At 43.7% G+C, this 27618-nt stretch overlaps 1 protein-coding gene across 1 annotated transcript in view; it reads right to left on the reverse strand.

The window, feature by feature from the left end:
* LOC124789940 (transient receptor potential cation channel subfamily V member 1) overlaps window positions 1–27618 on the reverse strand; it is a 115525-nt gene that overhangs the window by 70786 nt on the left and 17121 nt on the right. Inside the window, 3 exon segments of the mRNA XM_047257469.1 lie at window positions 599–752; window positions 6163–6352; window positions 18014–18190. Of these exon segments, the coding sequence (XP_047113425.1) occupies window positions 599–752; window positions 6163–6352; window positions 18014–18190 (521 nt within the window).

Below are 27618 nucleotides of genomic sequence, written 5' to 3' on the forward strand. Positions count from 1 at the left end.
AGTTTTAGGTGATTCACCCCGTGTTCTTGTGACACAACTCTCACACTTCGCGAAGAAAAATGTCGTTCTGCCTGAAGAGAAAAACACATTCAAGTAAGTGAGTAACACCCACCGTCTACGAATTCGCCATCAAACACAAACATATAAATATGTAAGGCGAAGATGGGCCTGTGATGAAGGCGACTACGATAAGCTATGACTTCTCGTTGTCTTGATTCTAAAACCTGCACGGCAATCACAAGATGTGAGATTGTGAATAAATGAATTAATAATCTATGAATAGAGATAGATAAGTACGTGACATACGGGAAGTTTGGGTCGGTCTGGAGAGTGTGCTCAGATAGCTTAAGTTCACAGTAAATGGGAAATCTGGGTTCCGGTGCTCGTCCGGCACAAATTTTCATATGTCGTTTTAAGTATTACATGTATACCTCTTACAGCTGAAGTTCAGCTATGAATTTCAATATTTGAAACTGTAGTTCGTAATAAAATATATGTATACAGTAACAAAAACCACACATTTCTACAGTGCAGAAGTGTAACAGCACACAGCGGCAGCTGTCTCGTTAATGGAGGACGTATGGAGCGTGTTACTTGCCATCTTCTTGTGGATGACGAGCATGTGCAGCGTGGTGTTTCCGTTGGTGTCTTGGCTATCTGGGTTGGCACCCTTGGCGAGCACCAGCCGGTAGCACTCCTCCTGTCCCAGGCAGGCAGCGAAGCTCAGCGGGTATTCCCCCCAGTACACGTAGCTGCCAACACGCCACGCCAAAAATTTTGCTTTACTTTTAATGTGTCGGCAGGCGAGATCCTGACTGCTGAACATTGATAATTGAGTAATAGTCAATAATATCTGTGAGAACTTGAAAGTATCATGTCAAAAATTATCTTTAAAAGTGAAAGTATCTGACCCAAAATTGTTTCCTTTTTAATTAGTGAAAGTATCAAATATAAAATTGTTCCAAAATAATTATTCAACAAATCTGCATCTGACTGCATCTGCGAAGTTGTTTCGTTCACTCCTCCATTTTGCAAGGAATGAAACATGTATTTGACTCAGCAATCAAGTTTAGGAGAATAATGCCATTTGTGCAATGGCATTAAGATTGTACTGAAAAATTAACTTTTGGCCCTTTTGTTTACTTAATGAAATTGTATCTTGATTTGAATAATACCACTTGTGCAATGGCATAAAATTAGTTATTTGAAATAACTTTGCTCTGATAGCTTTAGTTATACCAAAATCGATTTCAAACCATGAACTGCACATGTACATTGCATGGAGACCTCATTTTCTTTACCTTCTTTCATTTGGTGGATAACTTTACTTTACTTCTCATTTTCATATTCAGTACAAGCAAAGGATGTGGATTATGATTCAGGCTGTTAGATTTAAACACAATGTTGATGTCAATATATATATATATATATATATATATATATATATATATATATATATATATATATATATATATATTGTTAAAAATTTGAGTCATATACAAAAACTACCATTTTCAACATTTTTGCAGCATGAATCTCTCTTACTAAAAATTTTACAAAACGCTTGCTGCGTAAAAACTTGGACATACAAATCTTAACTCTGAGCATTATCTAACAAAAACTATTTTTAAATCCTTTTATAGCTTCTCCCATTGATGTGCTAAAGTTTGCTCGGTGTGTAACCTGAAAATTGCGTAGTGCGAATCCTACCTTAAAGCTGTCACCACACGTCTGCTTCCTCCGGGCACCTAGCTGCGACGACCGAGTTTTTTACTGTGCGTGCCCGGCTCTCTTAACCATCATGATCCTCCTACGCAAAGATATTATACTCATTCCGCCTTGCAGTTAGCTTGCGGTTGGCAACTATCAAAAAAATGGTTCAAATGGCTCTGAGCACTATGGGATTTAACATCTGTGGTCATCAGTCCCCTAGAACTTAGAACTACTTAAACCTAACTTAAGGACAGCACAAACATCCATGCCCGAGGCAGGATTCGAACCTGCGACCGTAGCAGTCGCGTGGTTCCGGACTGCGCGCCTAGAACCGCTAGACCATGGCAACTATCGACTTTATTTTCTGGATCTACCCTGATCAGACCTTAGCAAATTCCTTTCAAACTGTAATTTTATTCAGAAAAATCCACATACAGCCACCTACAATATGGTCATAACAAAAATCTGTAAACCGGCAATTAAAATCGTCTACTTTTTATGTTGCATGCATGTGAAGCTTACTTTGTGAAATTAAAGGTTTGTGTAACATTAGCGACTTTTGAGGTATAGAATAGCTTTAGAAGTGGAAATAGCACAACGGACCATTTGCAAGTCAGCAATGAGACTGAGGTGTGGGGCAGTGAGTTATTAGTTGTCAGGGGTTTATAGACTTCGACGAAGCTTTTATTTCAACAAAATCTGTATTAACAATCCTTGAGACACAATACATTCATTCAACCAACACTGGTGAGCCAAACCATTATGGCCTATGCCCATCGCGAGACTGAATGTCGTCTGGTGGCGATTCGGCTCGTGACACTGTAGGGAAAGTAAATAAGACGATCAGAGACGAAAGAGGAACAATTCTAGCGACGATACAGGCTGCAAATGCGGAAATTTGCTGATATAAGCAACTCTGGCAAAGAGCAGATTTTTATGACCCAGCGCCTGCAAACGAGTATCTTGGAAACGCAGAAACAGATCGCAGCTATTGTCGTAATCATATGTGATAGGTGATTGAAGGACAATGAAACCAGGAGTAGGCGACAAGTTGTTGGACGTTTATGCCTCATCACAGAACTTTGACGTCAGAGGCTTGACTGTGCTGTGAAGGAGGATAGGCGGCGACCTGTGTCAGATTTGACGAGAGAGTATAATGGTGGTGGAGGAACAGGTGTTCAGGACCACACCATTCAGTCCACATTGATAAATATGTTCTCCACGGCAGAGGACCCATATGTGTTCCAATGTTGACCTGACGACAGCGACATCGACATCGACATCGACAGTGGCATGGGATAAACGAGATTGAGCAATGGATAAATGGAAATGTGTCATACAGCTGGATGAAACATTTATTGCTACTCTATGACAATGGTCGTGTCATGAAATGCTTGCTCGAAACATGCACTTCGCTACAGATGCAAGTCGGTGGGTGCAATACGATGCTATGGGGGACGTACAGCTTCACTTCTCTGGGGCCTGTGGTAGTAATAGAAGGCACCGTCACAGCTGTGGACTACGTGAACGTTATTGCAGGTAAAGTGCGTACTTACATGATTGATGTCTTTCCTGATAGCGATTGCATCTTTCAGCAGGACAACTGTCCTGTGTTATAAGGCCAGAATGTTGCTAAGGTCGTATCTGTAGCATAAAAGTGGAATTATGTTGATGTCTTGGCCACCAAATTCACCTGATCTGATGCCACTGGAACACTTATGGGACGCTATTAGGCGGCAGCTCTCTCTTCACAGATTCCGTAATTTACGGAGTGACCCGTACATAAATATCTGGTACCCCCGGAAATCACCCAAGGAAATTTCTAATCGATACCACGCAGAATTTGGTTCCAAATTTGGACCAACATGCTATTATGCACACGGATATAATGTTTTGGGTGATCAGTATGTGTTAGTATACTTTTCAGGCCAGGAGGTGACGCCAATAGTGTTGAGGGAAGAGGATGTAAGAAGGTCAGGATGAAGCACCGCTTCCTTCGTCTGGGCGTGGGGTGAGAGTAATGGTGGTGACTGGAATTCAGTGTGGGACAGCTAATACTTGACTTTTGCTCTTATTAGGTTTAGAGATGTGGTCACTGTTGGAGTGGAGGCTGTTGGCCCTGGGATGACGTAGCTGCAGGCGCTCAGTAAACTGTCATCAGTGTGACCGTCTGGGCAGCATGCACACAGGCGGCATAAGCGTCTGACGTTAGCAGAACGCCAGTAGCTGACAGGTTCCACGCGCTACGGCCGATGAATGACAGCCACGTCCAGGCTGCTTGCCCACCTTGAGCCTTGGGTGACAGCATAGGTGAGCCGTGCGTGGCTCGTGTTCGTGCCATCTCTTATTTAACATCCTGTTTTTGCCGTACTGCCACCTCGTTATGTTAGTTTCAATTACTTGCGTCACTGAGTTACTGCTTTGCCAGCCCGTGAGCGGCAGCTGCAGCGCTTGTCTATATAAGCGCTGCCGTATTATTTTTTCTGGACTGCTGTTACTTCCCGGTCGTCGTGTGTCGACCAGTCAGTTGGAACGCGCCATCAAGTTAGTTCGGGCCTGGCAGTGTTTGAGTTGGCACGCGGTACAACTTCAGTCGGGGTGCAGCAGCAGTGAGGTCCGGACCACCATGAGTCGCCCGACGGTTGCCGACACACATGATTGGAGTGGGGACGGCTTTGGTTGGTCGTCGGTCGGTCGTCTCGCCGGACGTCGTGTATTTGGCCGGCGATCGCTTATGGGTTGGCTGTGTGTGCCGACTCGTAATTCGTCCCTGTTATTGAACTGTCACTGCCGTTAGCATTGTCTAGTTCTTCGTGCAAGTGTTCGTGAAACTGTGTGTAGTTTGTGTGATTTTGACTGACAAGTATTTGAAATGTTGTCGGCGTACTGGTTCTGAGCAGTCGGTCGGTTGGCGTGGAGCAGCGAGGAATTCTCGTCGGCGGGGCGTAGTTTGTCCGGGACCCGCTGGCGGTCCCTACGCGGTGTCGGAGAGTGTGGCGTTGTTCCCATTGCTACGAGGTCCGTGGCTCACCGACCACGGACACGAAAGTTGAGTTTTGATTTAACCTCCCACAAGTATGTTCACATTGTGTCGTTTGGAGTTCGTTGTCGGTTGTTGGGATATTCCCCTCGAGCAACAATGTGGCTTTCAAGTTGGAAAATTCTAGCCACTCTCCGGTGGAGCTTCACTGTATTTGGTTATTTGAATTCAAGTGCACCAGCGGAATCTTGTATAATTCTGAAGCGACCCTACCAGAGTCACCCCAGACCATTTAGCGTACACTGAGAATTTGCCCTACAGCTCACTTTGGGTGGATTAGTGAAACCTTACCAGAACAAAGGACAGATTAGGGGGAAATACGTCACGGCGTCCATCAGTTCTAAACCCTGAGCTTGATGGTGCAATAAAGCGGAAAAATAGTAGGGGCTAGAATATGCTAAATAGATTATATAAGATGTTGAGTGTAATAGTTGCGTAGAGATAAAAAGATCAGCACAAGATAGGAGATAGTCATCACCGAACCAGACGAAATACTGATGATTTGAAATCCACCCTATCAGCCCCATCCAGCAGACTGAGCGAGACAACTAGCTAACGAAGCCTTGCGAAACTCCACCCGGTGCTATGGGGGCGCGCTGCGAACAGACAAAAAGGAAGTAAATAATTAACGTCCCGTTGACAAAAAATGATTCAAATGGCTCTGTGCACTATGAGGTCATCAGTACCCTAGACTTAGAACTACTTAAACCTAACTAACCTAAGGACATCGCACACATCCATGCCCGAGGCAGGATTCGAACCTGCGACCGTAGCGGTCGATCGGTTCCAGACTGAAGCGCCTAGAACCGCTCGGTCACCCCGGCCGGCTCCCGTTGACAATGACAATCTCGAATTAAGGAAGAATGGGGAAGGAAATCGGCCTTGCCCTTTCAGAGGAACCACCTTCGCATTTGTCTGGAGCCATTTAGGATGGTCGGACGGGGATTTGAACCGTGATCTTCCAGAATACGAGTCCAGTATGCTAATCACACCAGAACCTACCTCTACTGGATAACAATAGACTCTCCGTCAGATATAATCAAGGGATATGGTGTCTATCGATTCACGGATGTTTGCCGAAAGGTTTGATATAAGAAACCAGTCTCTAGTGGCTCGTATCTCAATAATTTGTTCTTGATATTTTAGACGTGCACTGACTAGCGGATCTTTGCGGATGCATTTTGATACTAAAGGTAATTCGAAGGGACTGCAATGAGCAATCTTAGGTATCAAGCAAGTGAGGCAACGTCATTACTTATTCCGTCTGAAATTGAAGAAATTGATGAAGAACGCATGTTCAACTTTCCACATTTGGGATGAGAATTTCTATCATTTCATGGTTTTAATTATATCTACTGTTGCTACTATCGGAGCTACGTGATGTCTTTTGTAGAGCAATAGCGACGTACCCTTCATAGTTTGTGTCTGAGTTGACGTTGACCCACTCGTGGTCCAGGGAGTCTGAGCGCTGGGCCTTCTGATCCTCTGGGCTCATGAACGTGCCGAAGCAGCGCTCGTGCACGTTGGCACCACTGTCCAGCAGGAACTTCACCATGGCCGGGTCCTCGTTCACGATCGCTATGTGCAGCACACTTTCACCTGGCAACAAAATACTCAGTTACTGGTGACGACGGTCTAAGAATGGTTGAGAAGTAATCTCCTTTCAGTACACTGAATGGAGTATTATGACTCTGTTCTGAACAGAAGTTGGCTACTTTTAATTTAAACCAACAATTGGTACACAAAACGGGTTAGAACACTGTTGCAGAAACAACGAAACAAACATGCCAAATTTAAACAGACGCAAAATCACCAAGATTCTTTTACAGAAGCTCGAAATTTAGTGCGGACTTCAATGCGAGATGCCTATAATAGTTTCCACAACGAAAGTTTGTCTCGCAACCTGGCAGAAAATCCAAAGAGATTCTGGTCGTATGTGAAGTATGTTAGCGGCAAGAAGCAATCAAAGCCTTCTCTGCGCGATAGCAATGGAGATACTATCGAAGACAGTGCTGCCAAAACAGAGTTACTAAACACAGCCTTCCGAAATGCCTTCTCAAAAGAAGACGAAGTAAATATTCCAGAATTCGAATCGAGAACAGCTGCCAACATGAGTAACGTAGAAGCAAATATCCTCGGAGTAGTGAAGCATCTTAAATCACTTAATAAAAGCAAGTCTTCTGGGCCAGACTGTATACCAATTAGGTTCCTTTCGGAGTATGCTGATGCATTAGCTCCATACTTAACAATCATATACAACCGTTCGCTCGACGAAATATCCGTAGCCAAAGATTGGAAAGTTGCACGGGTCACACCAACATTCAAGAATGGTAGTAGGAGTAATCCACTAAATTACAGGCACATATCGTTAACGTCGATATGCAGCAGGATTTTAGAACATATATTGTGTTCGAACATTATGAATTACCTCGAAGAAAACTGCCTATTGACATACAGTCAACATGGGTTTATAAAACATCGTTCCTGTGAAACACAACTAGCTGTTTATTCACATGAAGTGTTGAGTGCTATTGACAAGGGATTTCAGATCGATTCCGTAATTCTGGATTTCCGGAAGGTTTTTCACACTGTACCACACAAGCGGCTCGTGGTGAAATTGCGTACTTATGGAATATCGTCTCAGTTACGTGACTAGATTTGTGATTTCCTGTCAGGGAGGTCACAGTTCGTAGTAACTGACGGAAAGTCGTCGAGTAAAACAGAAGTGATTTCTATCGTTCCCCAAGGTAGTGTTATAGGCTCTTTGCTGTTCTTTATCTACATAAACGATTTGGGAGACAATCTGAGCAGCCGTCTTCTGTTGTTTGCAGATGACGCTGTCGTTTATCGACCAATAAAGTCATCAGAAGAAAAAAAAACTGCAAAACGATTTAGAAAAGATATCTGAATGGTGCGAAAAGTGGCAGTTGACCCTAAATAACGAAAAGTGTGAGGTCATCCACATGAGTGCTAAAAGGAACTAGTTAAACTTCGGTTACACGATAAATCAGTGTAATCTAAATTCGTAAATTCAACTAAATATCTAGGTATTACAATTACGAACAACTTAAATTGGTAGGAACACACAGAAAATGTTGTGGGGAAGGCTAACTAAAGACTGCGTTTTATTGGCAGGACACTTAGAAAATATAACAGACCTACTAAGGAGACTGCCTACACTACGCTTGTCCGTCCTCTTTTAGAATACTGCTGCGCGGTGTGGCATCCTGTCCAGATAGGACTGACGGAGTACATCCAAAAAGTTCAAAGAAAGGCAGCACGTTATTTATTATCGCGAAATATGGGAGATAGTGTCACAGAAACGATACAGGATTTGGGCTGGAAATCATTAAAAGAAAGGCGTTTTTCGTTGCGACGGAATCTTCTCACGAAATTCAAATCACCAACTTTCTCCTCCGAATGCGAAAACATTTTGTTGACATGGACCTGCATAGGGAGGAACGAGCACCACGGTAAAATAATGGACATCAGAGCTCTTACGGAAAGATATAGGTGTTCATTCTTTCCTCGCGCTGTACGAGACTGGAATAATAGAGAATTATGAAGGTAGTTCGATAAACCCTCTGCCAGGCACTTAAATGTGATTTGCAGAGTATACATGTAGGTGTAGATGTAGATGTAGTATAACGCAAAATTTTTTACTTAGTTTGTATTTGGAAATGGAAGCACTAGTGGAATCTAACTTCAAACGTTCCCCCTCAGATGACAGTAGAAATTTTACACAACTTCTTCCACATTTGTTGTCAGTTAGGCACAGGTTCATATTGTCGTTATAAGCTCTCCGCACAAAATAAGAATCAACTCCTTAAAAAAGCACAGTGATCGCTTTGGAGCATAGTACATGGTGTAGAACTTCAAATAGTTCAAATGGCTCTGAGCACCATGGGACTTAACGTATGAGGTCATCTGTCCCCTAGAACTTAGAACTACTTAAACCTAACTAACCTAAGGACATCACACACATCCATGCCCGAGGCAGGATTCGAACCTGCGACCGTAGCGGTCGCGCGGTTCCAGACTGTAGCGCCTAGAACCGCTCGGCCACCCTGGTCGGCGGTGTGGAACTGATACTATGTTGTCGCGTGAGCCTCGCAGTAAGATGGACCGACTTGGAGACATGACAGAGTGGCAGAAAGGAGGTGTCTAGTTCTGACGTGTCGACGACGACACCGTGAACGAAGTCGCCAAGTTTAAATGGAACCACCTGTCAAAAGCCCGAAGAACCATCTTTTGCAGCGCCGGGATTGGAGCCGGGCGAGTCCAGTGCCTTGGCCAGCTTCGCTAGGTTTCTTGCTTGGGGATCCGTGGTGCGATCAGCCCGATCGAGGAGGCTCCACAGACTCTCGACTGGGTTTAAATCTGGGGTGTTTGGTGGCGAAGGGAGTACGATAAACTCATTTTGATCCTCTTCGAACCACGCAAGTACGCTGCGAACTTTGTGCTTTGCTGGTAGCTGCCATCGTGCCGAGAAAAAAATCAAACTGCATTTGAGGGTGTACTGGTGCCCAAGGATAGACGCATACTCGTATTGATCCACTGTCCCTTTCAGAATGATGAGATCACCCAGTGAATGCCAGTAAAACATTCCCCAGACTATAACGCTCCACCCAGGTTGCAGTTTGTTTGCTTTTAGACCCCAACGGCCATCTAGCCGATGGAGCATAAAGCGTGGTTCATCTGTGGCCTTCAGCTGCCACTCAGGGACGTCCAGCTGTGGTACTGGCGGTACAAATTCCAGCTTTTGTTGCCAATGAACAGCATTCAGCTTGGGTGCATGAACCAGACGCCTGCTACGGAGGTCCATCAGCAGCAGTGCTCGCTGAACAGTCGTTGAGGAGACACTGATGGTGGCTCGTTGGTTCATGCGGCCGGTCTATTCGCCTTTGCACATCTCGTAAGTGCCGTTCACTCCTGTCACCTATTGGCCATGATGTATCACAGTTACCTCGGCACCAGTTTGCAATACATGATATACTTTAACCATGGCGGCACGCGAATAGTTAACAAACTTTTCGAAAATATCTCCACCCTTTGCCTTGGCCCGAAAGCCAGTGACCATTCCCTTTTCGACGACAGATAAATCGCTCCGTTTCCGCATTACGACAACGACCGCACTGTTTTCCGTGTCCTCCCGACACTTTACCGATGATGGTGCCACTAAAGCGGAGTTACTAAATACAGTTTTCCGCAATTCCTTCACGAAAGAAGACGAAGTAAATATTCCAGAATTCGAAACCGGAACAGCTGTTAGCATGAGTGACATAAAAGAAGATATCTTAGGTGTCGCGAAACGACTCAAATCCCTTAAGAAACGTAAGCCTTCCGGTCCAGATCGTATACCAATCAGGTTCCTCTCAGAGTATGCAGACACAATAGCACCTTTCTTAGCAATCATATACAACTGCTGACTTGACGAAAGGTCTGTTCGTAAAGACTGGAAAGTAGCACTCGTCACACCAATATTCAAGAAAGGAAATGGGAGTAACCCACTGAATTATACACCCATATCACTGATCTCAATTTGCAGTAGGATTTTGGAGCATATACTGTACTCGAACATTATGAATGGGTGTTAAATCTTATGGGTCTTAATTGCTAAGGTCATCAGTCCCCAAGCTTACACACTACTTAACCTAAATTATCCTAAGGATGAACACACACACCCATGGCCGAGGGAGGACTCGAACATTATGAATCACCTTGAAGAAAATGACTTATTGATACATAACCAACACGGATTCAGAAAATATCGTTCTTGTGCAACACAGCTAATTCTTTATTCCCATGAAGTAATGAGTGCTGTCGACAAGGGATGTCAGATCGATCTCCAGAAGGCTTTTGATGCCGTTCCTCACAAGCGACTATTAATCAAATTGCGTTCATATGGAGTATCGTCTCAGTTGTGTGGCTGGATTCGTGATTTCCTCTCAGAGAGGTCATAGTTCGTAGTGATAGACGGTAAATCACCGAATAGAAGTGATATCTGGTGTTCCACAAGGTAGTGTCATAGGCCCTCTGCTGTCCCTGATGTATATAAATAATCTAGGTGATAATCTGAGCAGCCCCCTTAGATTGTTTGCAGATGACGCTATATTTTAACGTCTAGTAAAATCATCAGACGGTCAATTCCAATTACAAAATGATCTACAGAGAATTTCTGTATGTTGCGAAACGTGGCAATTAACGCTAAACAAAAAAAAGAGCGAGGTCATTCACATGGGTACTAAAAGAAATCCGATAAATTTTTGGTATATGATAAATCGCACAAATCTAAGGGCTGTCAGTTCGACTAAATACCTAGGAATTACAATAACGAGCAACTTAAATTGGAAAGACCACGTAGATACTATTGTGGGGAAGGCGAAATGAAGACTGCGCTTTGTTGGCAGAACACTTAGAAAATGCGACAAACCCACTAAAGAGACAGCCTACATTACACTTGTCCGTCCTCTGCTGGAATATTGCTGCGCGGTATGGGATCCTTACCGGGTAGGGTTGACAGAGGACATCGAAAAAGTGCAAAGAAGGGCAGCTCGTTTCGTGTTATCGCGCAGTAGGGGTGAGAGTGTCACTGATATGATACGCGAGTTGGGGTGGCAGTCACTGAAACAAAGGCGGTTTTCTTAGCGGCGAGATCTATTTACGAAATTTCAATCACCAACTTTATCTTCCGAATGTGTAAATATTTTGTTGATACCCACCTACGTAGGGAGAAATGATCATCATAATAAAATAAGAGAAATCAGAGCTCGAACGGAAAGATTTAGGTGTACCTTTTTCCCACGCGCCATTCCAGAGTGGAATGGTAGAGAGGTAGTATGAAAATGGTTCGATGAACCCCCTCTCAGGCAATTAAGTGAGAATTGCAGAGTAACCGTGTAGATGTAGATGTTTATATACCCTCCACTGCTACGGCTGCTACCTGCCGTCTGTGAGTGGTTATTCCACGTTGACATCGAACATAGGCGGTGGCTACAATGACGAGACTGGATCTTGTTAAATCCCAACTGGCGAGGACAGAAGACCAGTTAACATTTTGTCAGTTGCAATCGGTTTCTAATCCAACGTGAGACCCTACCTGTCAGTGAATGCAGGCCAATTTCAATCAGTTACCGAAAGAACCTACCAAAGTGCGCTGCCTGTCATATTGGCATCGAAAAAGGATGTTTCTTAGTGATTTATTATTAAGTATTGATTAGCAGGCTAACTACGCAACTGCCCATTGCAAGGCCATCTTCCTGTTCATAAAATTTGTTACTAAATCTGAAGTAGTTATGAGATAGCATAAAGGTTCAACAAGTTCATAAATTTCAGGTAGGCTGATCACTTTATTCTTAAGCAAGTTATTTTTAATTACGAAATTGTTTCTTTTACTAGTATATTTGTACACAAGAAACAATCTTACTAATTAAAAATAGCTTGATTGGATATAAAAAGATCAGTCGCCTTGAAATTTATGAGTTTGTGGAACTTCTAGCCTTTGTACTATCACATAACTACTTCAGCTTTAATAATTTATTTTATGAATCGGAAGCTGGTCTTTCAATGTGCAATTGTCTTGCTAGCTTCCTTGCCAACATTTACAAAAATCATTTAGAAATATGTTGGTTCAATGCCAATTCGACAATAAAGAAAAAAGTCAATTATCACAATCGCTATGTGGATGACACACTTATCTGAACATGAAAGTGATGACGGTATAAATTTCTTGGGTCTAAAAGTTGGTAAATACAGTAATAAATATAAATTTAAAATATACAGAAGAGCCAATAAAGCGTATGTTCCAAACAAGAGCTTTCCCTGAGCAACACAAAATGATATAATGTAGGGCAATGGTCAACAAAATGGAAAAAATCCCTTTGGACACTGAAGATAAACTACAAGAACTAAAAATAAATTGTTACAGCTCTGACACCATCACTAAACTTGAGAATATGATTAAAAACAAATACAGTAACAAAGATAGCTTTAAGTAAATCAAACGGCACTTTAGCACAAATACCTCCTAAAAACTCTATGAAAAATTTCTGCATACCATTCATTGGCAAAGTGTCATATCAGAGTGCCAACTTATTCCATGCCAAAAATATCATAATCAGTTTTTCCACAAACAATAAAATGAAAGCCAAAATTGTTCACAACTCAAATTTAAAAAAAAAATGAGGTACACAACAGGTCTGGCATTTATATACCAAATTGTTCTGTGTACCCTAAATTGTACACTGGCCAAACTGGCAGGAGTTTCAATGAACAGTACCGTGAACACATGGATGTTTCAGCCTCAACAACCTACATAAATAATCTTCTGCTATTCACTTGGGCTAACATAATAACAAAGAGATAAACATCGAAGAATCTTAGGTATATTACATTTTGTCGAAAAAGAAATACAGATGAACTGCTTAGGGGAACAGGAAATATACAACACATTCACACTAAACCTAACTACACCTTGAATGATCAGCTAGAATTAAAATGTCAGAGGTACCTACAAAATTTCATACAACTGCTAAAATTTGAAATAGTAGAAATGAAGTGTTGGCGGAAGAGCCAACACCGTGTTGCTAGAGGACGCCGAAATGCACGCTTTTAAGCTCACGCAGATTGGCGTGAGGTCTGGAACAAGGTAAAGTAATTATCCTATAAAGAAAAGAACGTAGTTCTTGGAATACTTAACTTTAATCCACAATTGGAGAACATCGCTCTTGTTTAGACATTAATATAATCTCAATATAACTGGTAATGGCGCCTTGCTAGGTCGTAGCAAATGACGTAGCTGAAGGCTATGCTAACTATCGTCTCGGCAAATGAGAGCGTAGTTGTCAGTGAACCTTTCCTAGCAAAGTCGGCTGTACAACTGGGGCGAGTGCTAGGACGTCTCACTAGACCTGCCGTGTGGTGGCGCTCGGTCTGCAATCACTGACAATGGCGACGCGCGGGTCCGACGTATACTAATGGACCGCGGCCGATTTAAAGGCTACCACCTAGCAAGTGTGGTGTCTGGCGGTCACACCACAAGAAATAATAATGAACTGGCAGGGAGAAAATTCTTCATTGTCCATTACCAGCATATTTCAAACGTAAATAATTAAATGTGTAGGAGTATAAAATTATCTGTACTATGAAGAAGTATCTTTGCAGTAACTCCAGAAGTACACATATCATGTAGTTTCGCAAAACCAGCAACGAATGTAAACAAATGTATCCGCCATATTGTACTTGATTTAGATAATTAATCAGCAATGATTGTTAAAGAAAATCAAACCGTTGTCTTACAATACGTAAAGGAGAGCTTTTCGTGAAGTAATAACAATGTAAAGCGCATATGTAAGTGTAAAACTATGTTATCACAAAAGCTTTGTTATATTTTAGAAACCAAATGTTAACTTCACAAATAAGTTAACGCTACCATCTGACAATGGGCTCAGGCCCGAAACTGGTAATGGTACAACAAAATCATTAAAAAAACATTGTGGCTAGTTGCAGTATTTTCTACACTGATTTCAGAGGGATGTTCTACAATACGCTTTGAGGATACTGTATTTAATTAGAGAAAGAAACCATATCTTTGAATGTAACTGTTAAATGAATACTACACCAACAAAATTTTGATCATAGGAATTCCAATGGTAATGTGAAGGCTCGAGTGGTGCTGAGTCACACATCACAATTTTACAAAACTTTTTTGTAAATGCAAACACAGACGTAAAGAATTGCAGGTTCGGAAACTCCAGGATTGCTGGCTATCATTGCAACAGAATAGAGACGTAGTGCCCTGTTCTTGATTCCTTTCATTTCTATATTTTTCTGTTAATATCGCTGTAGAGGTTTAATATTTTATAGACAGTGTCGTACTGAAAGAAAAACAGAATGTATAGAATGCTAGTGAGCTGTCCCAGTTTCTAATGGGTAGCGCTTAGTATCTATGGTCGGACGAGTTGTTTGCTGTAGCGCCGATACATTATACAGGGTGGTCCGTTGATAGTGACAGGGCCAAATATCTCACGAAATAAGCATCAAACGAAAAAACTACAAAGAACGAAACTCGTCTAGCTTGAAGGGGGAAACCGGATGGCACTATGGTTGGCCCGCTAGATAGCGCTGCCATAGATCAAACGGATATCAACTGCGTTTTTTTTTTTTTTTTTAATGGGAACCCCCATTTTTATTACATATTCATGTAGTACGTAAAGAAGTACGAATGTTTTAGTTGGACCACGTTTTTCCCTTTATGATAGATGGCGCTGTAATAGTCACAAACGTATAAGTACGTGGTATCATGTAACATTCCGCCGGTGCGGACGGTATTTGCTTCGTGATACACTCCTGGAAATTGAAATAAGAACACCGTGAATTCATTGTCCCAGGAAGGGGAAACTTTATTGGCACATTCCTGGGGTCAGATACATCACATGATCACACTGACAGAACCACAGGCACATAGACACAGGCAACAGAGCATGCACAATGTCGGCACTAGTACAGTGTATATCCACCTTTCGCAGCAATGCAGGCTGCTATTCTCCCATGGAGACGATCGTAGAGATGCTGGATGTAGTCCTGTGGAACGGCTTGCCATGCCACTTCCACCTGGCGCCTCAGTTGGACCAGCGTTCGTGCTGGACGTGCAGACCGCGTGAGACGACGCTTCTGCCAGTCCCAAACATGCTCAATGGGGGACAGACCCGGAGATCTTGCTGGCCAGGGTAGTTGACTTACACCTTCTAGAGCACGTTGGGTGGCACGGGATACATGCGGACGTGCATTGTCCTGTTGGAACAGCAAGTTCCCTTGCCGGTGTAGGAATGGTAGAACGATGGGTTCGATGACGGTTTGGATGTACCGTGCACTATTCAGTGTCGCCTCGACGATCACCAGTGGTGTACGGCCAGTGTAGGAGATCGCTCCCCACACCATGATGCCGGGTGTTGGCCCTGTGTGCCTCGGTCGTATGCAGTCCTGATTGTGGCGCTCACCTGCACGGCGCCAAACACGCATACGACCATCATTGGCACCAAGGCAGAAGCGACTCTCATCGCTGAAGACGACACGTCTCCATTCGTCCCTCCATTCACGCCTGTCGCGACACCACTGGAGGCGGGCTGCACGATGTTGGGGCGTGAGCGGAAGACGGCCTAACGGTGTGCGGGACCGTAGCCCAGCTTCATGGAGACTGTTGCGAATGGCCCTCGCCGATACCCCAGGAGCAACAGTGTCCCTAATTTGCTGGGAAGTGGCGGTGCGGTCCCCTACGGCACTGCGTAGGATCCTACGGTCTTGGCGTGCATCCGTGCGTCGCTGCGGTCCGGTCCCAGGTCGACGGGCACGTGCACCTTCCGCCGACCACTGGCGACAACATCGATGTACTGTGGAGACCTCACGCCCCACGTGTTGAGCAATTCGGCGGTACGTCCACCCGGCCTCCCGCATGCCCACTATACGCCCTCGCTCAAAGTCCGTCAACTGCACATACGGTTCACGTCCACGCTGTCGCGGCATGCTACCAGTGTTAAAGACTGCGATGGAGCTCCGTATGCCACGGCAAACTGGCTGACACTGACGGCGGCGGTGCACAAATGCTGCGCAGCTAGCGCCATTCGACGGCCAACACCGCGGTTCCTGGTGTGTCCGCTGTGCCGTGCGTGTGATCATTGCTTGTACAGCCCTCTCGCAGTGTCCGGAGCAAGTATGGTGGGTCTGACACACCAGTGTCAATGTGTTCTTTTTTCCATTTCCAGGAGTGTACATTACCCGTGTTAACATGGACCGTTTATCAATTGCGGATACGGTCGATATCGTGTTTATGTATGGCTATTGGGATCAAAATGCCCAACGGGCGTGTGCTATGTATGCTGCTCGGTATCCTGGGCAACATCATCGAAGTGTCCGGACCGTTCACCAGACAGTTACGTTATCAGCGACCTTGGCGGGTTAATGTATGGTGCGGCATCTTGGGAGGAACGATAATTGGCCCCCATTTTATCGATAGCGATCTAAATGGTGCAATGTATGCTGATTTCGTACGTAATGTTCTACCGATGTTACTACAAGATGTTTCACTGCATGACAGAATGGCGATGTACTTCCAACATGATGGATGTCCGGCACATAGCTCGCGTGCGGTTGAAGCGGTATTGAACAGCATATTTCATGGCAGGTGGATTGGTCGTCGAAGCACCATACCATGGCCCGCACGTTCACCGGATCTGACGTCCCCGGATTTCTTTCTGTGGGGAAAGTTGAAGGATATTTGCTATCGTGATCCACCGACAACGTCTGACAACATGCGTCAGCGCATTGTCAATGCATGTGCGAACATTACGGAAGGCGAACTAGTCGCTGTTGAGAGGAATGTCGTTACACGTATTGCCAAATGCATTGAGGTTGACGGACATCATTTTGAGCATTTATTGCATTAATGTGGTATTTATAGGTAATCACGCTGTAACAGCATGCGCTCTCAGAAATGATAAGTTCAAAAAGGTACATGTATCACATTGGAACAACATAAATAAAACGTTCAAACGTACAAACGTTCTGTATTTTAATTTAAAAAACCTACCTGTTACCAACTGTACGTCTAAAATTGGGAGACATATGTTTGTGGCTATTACAGCGCCATCTATCACAAAGCGAAAAAAGTGGTCCAACTAAAACATTCATATTTCTTTACTTACTACACGAATATGTAATAAAAATGGGGGTTCCTACTTTTAAAAAAATGCAGCTGATATCCGTTTGACCTGTGGCAAAGCCATCTAGCGGGCCAACCATAGCGCCATCTGGTTTCCCCTTCAAGCTAGACGAGTTTCGTTCTTTGCAGTTTTTTGTTTGACACTTATTGCGTGAGATATTTGGCCCGGTAATGATCAATGGACCACCCTGTATACACAAACCTTTCTCATGAATCTATCAATTTGATTCCCCATTTGTCATTTCACCACTCTTCTTTTGGCTACGATAATTTGGACAAAAATCCACTGAATAATTTCTAGGGAGTCACGTTTCCGCTCCGCTCAAACATTTGATCAAATAGTAGATGGTATTAGCGCGATGTCTGTTGGGGTTGACTGACTTTTTTGTTCAGTGTGGTTGTTACTGGCTCTGAGAAACACTTGGTGATATAATAGTGATACAGGATTAATATCCAGCACAGTCCTTAGGGTGGCTTTAGTTACGTACGAGAGCCATCGCGTTTCGAGTGAGCTAAACGCCAAGAGCAGAGCGCGCGCGACGTACCGTAGTACTGGTCGCCCATGTAGATATCGTTGACGAGCTTGGGGTAGAAGCGCAGGAGGCGCTTGGCCAGCTCGGCGTGGGTGGAGGTGGCGTTGAGCAGACAGAGGTGCAGCACCGTCTCCCCCACCGCGCCGCGCTCCTTCAGGTCCCAGCACACCTCGCGGCACTTGCTGGGGTCTACACCACGGCACAACAACATCGTGTTCAGTAAAAGGAAGACTACAAATACACGGTGAGTCAAAAAGAATCATCTGATTTAACAAAAAAAATCATAACTATTATGTTACTTGAGATATGTGCGTGAACAACAAACGTGCTGTTGGAAAGATCAAGCTGTCGAGTTTTACGTGGTGCACACTAGGTAGCAGCAGCGTGCGCCTATTTCAGTTCTAGTAAAAATGATGTCGGGACAACAGAAAGCGTTTCTTGTTCTACGTTTTGCGCAGTGCAGGTCAGTAATAACTGTTCAGCGTGACTTTCTACTAGGTATGGCGTGGATCCTCCTACAGCACAGAGCATTAGATGATGGCATGAACAGTTCCGAGAAACAGGTTGTTTGTTTAGAGGCAAATCGGCAGAAATTCGTTCGCCGTGCAGCTCAGCTCAACATGCCTCCCCCCCCCCCCCCCCCCCCACGATGTACGTCTGGCGTGTGTTGCGTCGATTTTTACACTTGAATCCACACAAAATTCAGCTACTGTAAGCTCTTCGTGAAGGTGACAAACAAAAACGTGTGGAATTCTGTAATTTCGTTCTTGGAAAGATGTAGTGACGAAGCATCATTCCATTTAAATGGAAAGGTGAACCGTCATAATGTCAGAATATAAGGTACGGAAATAATCACATCAAGTTGTACAACATGAGAGGCAGTCTCCAACAGTTAATGTGTTTTGTGCAGTTTCACAGGAGAAGGTGCATGGTCCATTTTACTTTGCCTAGGACACTGTTACAGGAAGCACATATCTCGATAAGCTTGCGAACAATCTTTTGCCACAGTTGGAGACTGATTCGAACGACTTCATTTACCAACAGGATGGGACACCGCCACACTGACATCTGGCAGTGCGGGAATTTTTAAATCAGAGAGTTATTGAACGATGGATCGGTCGCAATGGACCAAATGATTTCGCCTTACATTACTGGCCTCCAAGGTCACCGGACCTGACTGTGTGCGATTATTTCTTGGGGGGGGGGGGGGTTATCAAAGACTCTGTTTAGGCGCCTCCGTTACCAACAACAATGAATGAACTGAGATCTAGCATAACAGCAGTGTTGTGGAAACTCTAACTCAAGACATGCTCGCTGTAGTGTTGGACCAATTTGAATACTGTTGACATATGCCGTGCATCCCAACTGGGGCATATTGAACACCTATGAAAAGGTATGACAACTTCTTTGAGTTTCCCGCACATCAAGAAACGAAATTCATTGCATACGTTTGTTAGTTTCAGAAATATAGACGTGCCGAATCGGATGAGTCTTTTTGATACACCCTATATTGTAAAAGTAGATAGCATGTTACAGTGGAACGCCGTCAACTACTGCAAGGGACTCCAGTACAGAATAAACGGACTGTAGTATTAGGTAGCATTTAACTTTGTAACAGTTCTCGAGCTTGCAACCAACAAAAGTTCGTTATCAATGAAAGCATATTGCGTGCCATAGCAGGCAGATGACGTCGTTAGAAAGTGTTGATTGGTGCCTGTGACAATAAAGCGTGAGTGTCGTTTGCACACGGCACCACAGTTTGGTGGGCGTCTTTATTTACCTGACGTGGCACTGGTGGAGCAATCCTACACTCTGATTTACAACTTCGTTACATATTTTTTGATAAATAAATTGTTAAACAGGAATTTGTGTAAGCATAAATGGTGTCTTATCGTAAGGATGTAGTAATGAAAATGAAAATAATATGACGGTAACATTTAAAAATAAAGTTATGAATCACTTAATATATTGTCAATTATTACAAAAGATATGTACGGTCAAAGAGTAGGGTTGTGCCGCAGGAATTCGATGGGAGTGGGAAATGGTAGGTGGCTGTGTGTGCGTAAATACTTACCAAGTATAAAAATATTAATTAATAACATAGTTCAACAAAACAGTGCGCATGAGCATAATAAACACATCAGGAAATATTACTTGTACCCGAACAAATACACATCAGCTTAATATGTAACATAAAACGGCAACTCTCAAAATTCCTCGTTCTAAAGTTAAATAAACTGTAAGATAAGAGAAGAGCATAAAGTAAATCAGCAAGCCTACAACTAACTAACTATCCAGGCTGGAAATAACAATAATGGAATGGCGTAGTTGACCATAAGTTTAGGATACAATTCACAAACAAGACTTAAATAAGAACTGAGACAAGAAACACCTAAAGCTAATATTCCAATCAGATAAAGGCAGCACAAAACAAACAACTTAAAAACACAGAAAAAGGCCTACACTATGCCGGAATATAGACAAGCTATGCAGCTCCATTAAAATCAAACATTAGGCGAAATGATTACATATAAGAAGACCACCCATTTAAACACAACGTATAAGCGCACATCTCTAGGGTGTAATTGACACAAATTTTCAAAAGCTAAAATACACAGGGTGACTCAAAAGAATGTGAAATTTTGGAACCTGTTGTAACGCTGCAGGGTAGGTGGCGGCGAATGACATAGAATTCTGCTCTCACTGTCTTGCTATTTAGTAAGCAGTAAATATGGAGTAATGGAACGTTGTGTGGTGGTGCAGCCTCTGCGGTAAAAGCCTTTTACAAGAATGGAAAGGTGGAGGTCGCGCGTCGACAATTTCGGTATCAAAATTTTTTTTTGGAAATTTGTGGTAAGTTCTTACGGGACCAAACTGCTAAGGTCATCGGTCCCTAAGCTTACACATTATTTAATCTAACTTAAAATAACTTACGCTAAGGACGACACACACACACCCATGCCCGAGGGAGGACTCGAACCTCCGACGGGAGGAACCGCTTGGACCGTGACGAGATGCCTGTGACCGCACGGTTACCCAGCCCGTCTTTGGTGTCATTTCAACACCGGACAGGACGGTCGTGATCCCTCAGTGCATGCGATTTGCACTTGTATCGGCAATTTTGAAACAACTGGCCTTGCACTGAAAAAGCAATCTCCAGGGAGACCCCGAAGCAATCGTACGGCAGACAATATCGAGGCTGTGTGAACTGCTTTCGTAAGAAGACCACAGCGCTCTCTCTTCGACGTCACGCAGAGTCCTTAACCTAACGATATGCTAATGCATAGACAATATGCTGAGCGCATGTTAGCAAAAGTGCACGATGACGACAATTTCATTAATAATCTGTAGATATCGAACGAAGTTCACTTCTACCTCAGCGGCTTTGTCAGCTACACGAGTGTCCATTGCACAGCAACAAGATTACTGTATGGTGTACCATGTCATCGAGTGGCGTTAGAGGACCTTGCTTTATTGAGGATGATGAGTGCGCAACCACTGCAACGTCTGTTCGGTATGTTGCCATGGTGGAAAATTCTGTTGCGCGTGAACTGCCCCATTTTAAATGTTCAAATGTGTGTGAAATCTTATGGGACTTATCTGCTAAGGTCATCAGTCCCTAAGCTTACACACTACCTTAACCTAAATTATCCTAATGACAAACACACACACCCATGCCCGAGGGAGGACTCGAACCTCCGCCGGGACCAGCCGCACAGTCCATGACTGCAGCGCCTCACACCGCTCGGCTAATCACGCGCGGCTGCCCCATTTTACTGCCAACAGTTGGTTTCAACATGACGCAGCAAAAACGGCTCATACGATGGGGACTGTGCGACGATTGTTTGGTAATCATGACTTTGCACGGCCCCCATTATCGCATTACCTTGCGGAGCCACCTTACGAGCGCGGTTTATCGTACTCGACCTGCTACCACCGAAGAACTCAAAGCAAGAATACGAGCGGAAGTCTTCAAGATTACCACTGAAATGTTAGGTCGAGTCATGCAAAACGCTTCTATCAGGCTGTAGGAAGGTATGCGCCGAGGGTCACCTCATCCATCGGATGTGATATTCAAGATATGAAAATGCTTGTGACATTCAATAATGACATAACCTGTGCTATAAACACAGATAAATATATGCAAAATAACTGCTCTTATCCATCAATCTCTATTCCTGTATTTCAGGCAAACCACTTAGGCCTTCCAGCAGTAGTACCGTTATGACAATAGACAGGGAAACGCTTAACCCTCTAATTGCTATCACAGAATGATCGTGAATCAGAACCAGGATGCAAAGGACTGCACAACAGACACTTTCATCAAGCACCGCCAAGACGCCAGATACAATCCGCCGCCTCAGACCAGAAACCTGTGTCCGCTAGTTGACAACGTCTGTTAGCTGCTAGTTCAGACGTGGACTCCACGTGGCAGCCGCACTGCTGCCCACGCCAACTTGTTTGTAGCTGTCCCGTACCGCTCACACCCATCACTGTTATTCCCGTGTTGTCCTGTCTCGGTAGCTGTCCACAGATTGACTCTCGTCTCTTGCCAACGTATCCACAGTGTGCGGCGACGCTGCCGACAGATCGCCGCACTCCAAACGACCTCTCCGCTTCCAGCGACAAGCAATGGCTGGACTCGCTCTTTGTAGAGGGCGGGAGTGAAGGTGCTTTTTCTCACGGCACAGAGTCCAAGCCTTGCCGGGAGCCAGTGGAGTATTGGCGGGCTAAGCAGTTAGATTTCAAAACTTTGAACATAGCTGCTAAGGTTCAGTGACCGTGTCAGAATTATATTGTAACAAATAAGCCCTCGGTCACAAATATTAAGTCAAAATTGACCTGGTTTTGACGCTACTATGAGCGTCGTCGTCAGAATTAGACTAACTGTACTAAAACATTAGGTATATAGTACATTAATAAAATTAAAGTTTGTACTGACGCGAAAAGATGCAGTACTTACAAGTCACATAATTCTGAAGACGACGCTCATAGTAGCGTCGAAACCAGGTCAATTTTGACTTAATATTTGTGAGATGGCTTATTTGTTACAATATAGTTAGATTTCATATTTGGTTGACAGTTTCTAGTAACGTATTTCGTGCTGCGAGTCTGCAATGCAGACCGATTACATGCTATAGTGTATGAAAACCATATTTATTACGTATGTGAATTATTTTGCGTACCGATTTGTAGATCACCTATGAACGTGACAGCACGACTTTGTAATGTCAGTGGTTTTGTTTCTAATCAACGCTAAATTCGTAAACAAAATAACTGGAATCCTTTTTGAAACCTCGAAAGTGTCACTTAATAGTCTGCCTGCGTCTAAACATCTGTGTCATATATACTGAGGCAACAAAAGTTGTGGGACAGCGATATGAACACGAACAGATGACGGTAGTATCGCGTACCGGTGTAAAAGAGCAGTGCATTGGCGGTGCTTTGCACTCAGGTGATTTATATGAAAACGTTTCCGGCTTGGTTACGGACACACGATGGGAAATCGTTCGGGAATTCAATATTACGAGATCCCCGTGCCAAGAGCGTGCCGAAAATATCACATTTTAGGTTTTACCTCTCACCATGGACAACGTAGTGGCCGACGGCCTTCATCTACATCAACATGTACATCCATATTCCGCAAGCCTCCTGACGGTGTGTGGCGGAGGGTACCTTGAGTACCTTTATCGGTTCTCCCTTCTATTCCAGTCTCGTATTGTTCGTGGAAAAAAAGATTGTCGCTATGCCTCTGAGTGGGCTCTAATCTCTCTGATTTTATCCTCATGGTCTCTTCGCGAGATATACGTAGGAGGGAGCAATGTTCTGCTTGACTCCTAGGTGAAGGTATGTTTTCGAAACTTCAACAAAAGCCCGTACCGAGCTACTGAGCGTCTCTCTTGCAGAGTCTTCTACTAGAATTTATCATCTCTGTAACGCTCTCGCGACTACTAAACGACTCAATAACGAAGCGCGCCGCTCTCCGTTGGATTTTCTCTATTTCATCTATCAACCCTATCTGGTACGGATCCCACACCGGTGAGCAGTATTCAAGCAGTGGACGAACAAGTGTACTGTAACCTACTTCCTTTGTTTTCGGACTGCATTTCCTTAGGACTTTTCCAATGAATCTCAGTCTGGCGTCTGCTTTACAGACGATTAATTTTATATGATCATTCCATTTTAAATCTCTCCTTCGCTTAACGACCGAGAGCAGCGACGTTTGCGTAGAGTTGTCAGTGATAACAGAAAAGCAACACTGTCTGAAACAACTCCGGAAATCAATGTGGAACTTATGACGAGCGTATCCGTTAAGACAAAGCGGCGAAATTTGGCCTTAAAAGGCTATCGCAGCAGGCGACCGAGGCCAGTGCCTCTGCTGACAGCACATTTCCTGGGCTCGTGACCATATCGGTTGAACCCTAGACGTCTGGAAAACCGTGACCTGGCCAGATGAGTCCCAATTTCAGTTGGTAAGAGATGATGGTGGTAGTGTGCATACTGGTGGTGGCTCCTTAATGGTGTGAGCTATGTTTACAATGAATGGACTGGATCTTTTGGTCCAGCTGAGCCGGTTATTGACTGGAAATGGTTGTTTGGCTACTCGGCAACCATTTGCAGCCATTCATGGGTTTCATGTCCCCAAACAGCGATGGAGTTTTATGGACGTTAATGTGCCATGTCAGCGGCCTAGAGTTGTTCGCCATGGTTTGAAGAACATTCTGGACGGTACGAGCAAATGTTTTGGCCACCCACATCGCCTGACACGAATGTCATCGGACATTTATGGTACATAATATACTGGTCAATTCGTGCACAAAATCCTGCAGTGGCAATAATTTCGTTGTTTTTCAGTAGTGGCAGGGGCAACAGTCGGGATGATTGACTGATCTGGCCTTGTAACACTAACTAAAACAGGCTTGCTGTGCTGGTACTGCGAACGGCTGATGGCAAGGGGAAACTACAGCCGTAATTTTTCTCGAGGGCATGCAGCTTTACTGTATGGTTAAATGATGATGGCGTCCTCTTGGGTAAAATATTCCGGATCTCCGGGCGGGGACTACTCAGGAGGACGTTGCTATCAGGAGAAAGAAAACTGGCGTTCTACAGGTCGGAGCGTGGAGTGTCAAATCCCTTAATCGGGCAGGTAGGTTAGAAATTAAACTTTCTGACCTAACGGAAATGGATAGGTTAAAGTTAGATGTAGTGGAAATTAGTGAAGTTCGGTGGCAGGAGGAACAAGACTTTTGGTCAGGTGAATACAGGGTTATAAATACAAAATCAAATAGGGGTAATGCCGGAGTAGGTTTAATAATGAATAAAAAATAGGAATGAGGGTAATCTACTAGAAACAGCATAGTGAACGCATTATTGTGGCCAAGATAGAGACGAAGCCCACGCCTACTAAAGTAGTACCAGTTTATATGCCATCTAGCTCTGCAGATGACGAAGAGATTGATGAAATGTATGATGAGATAAAAGATATTATTCATATAGTGAAGGGAGACGAAAATTTAATAGTCATGGGTGACTGGAATTCGATAGCAGGAAAAGGAAGAGACGGAAACGTAGTAGGTGAATACGGAATGGGGGTAAGGAATGAAAGAGGAAGTCGTCTGGTAGAACGGGATGGGACCTGGATAAACTGACAGAACCAGAGGCTGTAGAGAGTTTCAGGGAGAGCATTAGGGAACGATTGACAGGAATGAGGGAAAGAAATACAGTAGAAGAAGAATGGGTGGCTTTGAAAGATGAAATAGTGAAGGCAGCAGAGGATCAAGTAGTTAAAAGGACGAGGGCTAATAGAAATCCTTGGCTAACAGAAGAGATACTGAATTTAATTGATGAAAGGAGAAAATACAAAAATGCAGTAAATGAAGCAAGCAAAAGGGAATACAAACGTCTCAAAAATGAGATCGACAGGAAGTGCAAAATGGCTACGCAAGGATGGTTAGAGGACAAATGTAAAGATGTAGAGGTGTATATCACTAGGGATAAGCCTACAGGAAAATTAAAGAGACCTTTGGAGAAAAGAGAACCACTTTTATGAATATCAAGAGCTCAGATGGCAACCCAGTTCTAAGCAAAGAAGGGAAAGCAGATAGGTGGAAGGAGTAAATAAAGGGTCTATACAAGGGCAAGGGCGATGTTCTTGAGGACAATATTATGGAAACGGAAGATAAAATGGGAGATATGGTACTGCGTGAAGAGTTTGAAAGGGCACCGAAAGACCTAAGTCGAAACAAGGCCCCAGGAGTAGACAACATTCCATTAGAACTACTGATAGCCTTGGGAGAGCCAGCCCTGACAAACTCTACCATCTGGTGAACAAGATGTATGAGACAGACGAAATGCCCTCAAACTTCAAGAAGAATATAATAATTCCAATCCCAAAGAAAGCAGCGGTTGACAGATGTGAAAATTACCGAACTATCAGTTTAATAAGCCACGGCTGCAAAACACTAACACGAATTCTTTACAGACGAATGGAAAAACTGGTAGAAGCCGACCTCGGGGAAGATCAGTTTGGATTCCGTAGGAATGTTGGCAATACGACCCTAAGACGTATCTTAGAAAATAGATTAAGGAAAGGCAAACCTACGTTTCTAGCATTTGTAGACTTAGAGAAAGCTTTTGACAACGTTGATTGGAATGCTCTCTTTCCAATTCTGAAGGTGGCAGGGGTAAAATACAGGGAGCGAGAGGCTATTTGCAATTTGAACAAACCAAATGACAGTTATAAGAGTCGAGGGGCATGAAAGGGAAGCAGTGGTTGGGAAGATAGTGAGTCAGGGTTGCAGCCTCTCCCCGATGTTATTCAATTTGTATATTGAGCAAGCAGTAAAGGAAACAAAAGAAAAATCCAGAGTAGGAATTAAAATTCATGGAGAAGACGTTAAAACGTGTGTGAAATCTTATGGGACTTAACTGCTAGGGTCATCAGTCCCTAAGCTTGCACACTACTTAACCTAAATTATCCTAAGGACAAACACACACACCCATGCCCAAGGGAGGACTCGAACCTCCGCCGGGACGAGCAGCACAGTCCATGACTGCAGCGTCACAGATCGCTCGGCTAATCCCGCGCGGCTCATTGAGAAGAAATAAAAACTTTGAGGTTCGCCGATGACATTGTAATTCTGTCAGAGACAGCAAAGGACATGGAAGAGCAGCTGAACGGAATGGACAGTGTCTTGAAAGGAGGATATAAGATGAACATCAACAAAAGCAAAACGAGGACAACGGAATGTAGTCGAATTAAATCGGGTGATGCTGAGGGAATTAGATTAGATAGTTTTACTATTTGGGGAGCAAAATAACTGATGATGGTCGAAGAAGAGAGGATATAAAATGTAGAAAGCGTTTCTCAAGAAGAGAAATTTGTTAACATCGAGTATAGATTTAAGAGTCAGAAAGTCGTTTCTGAAAGTATTTGTATGGAGTGTAGCCATGAATGGAAGTGAAACGTAGAAGATAAATAGTTTAGACAGAAAGAGAATAGAAGCTTTCGAAATGTGGTGCTACAGAAGAATGCTGAAGATTAGATGGGTAGATCACATAACTAATGTGGAGGTATTGAACAGAATTGGGGAGAAGGGAAATTTGTGGCAAAACTT

This window comes from Schistocerca piceifrons, chromosome 3 (assembly GCF_021461385.2).
Source record: "Schistocerca piceifrons isolate TAMUIC-IGC-003096 chromosome 3, iqSchPice1.1, whole genome shotgun sequence".
NCBI classification, from domain to species: domain Eukaryota; kingdom Metazoa; phylum Arthropoda; class Insecta; order Orthoptera; family Acrididae; genus Schistocerca; species Schistocerca piceifrons.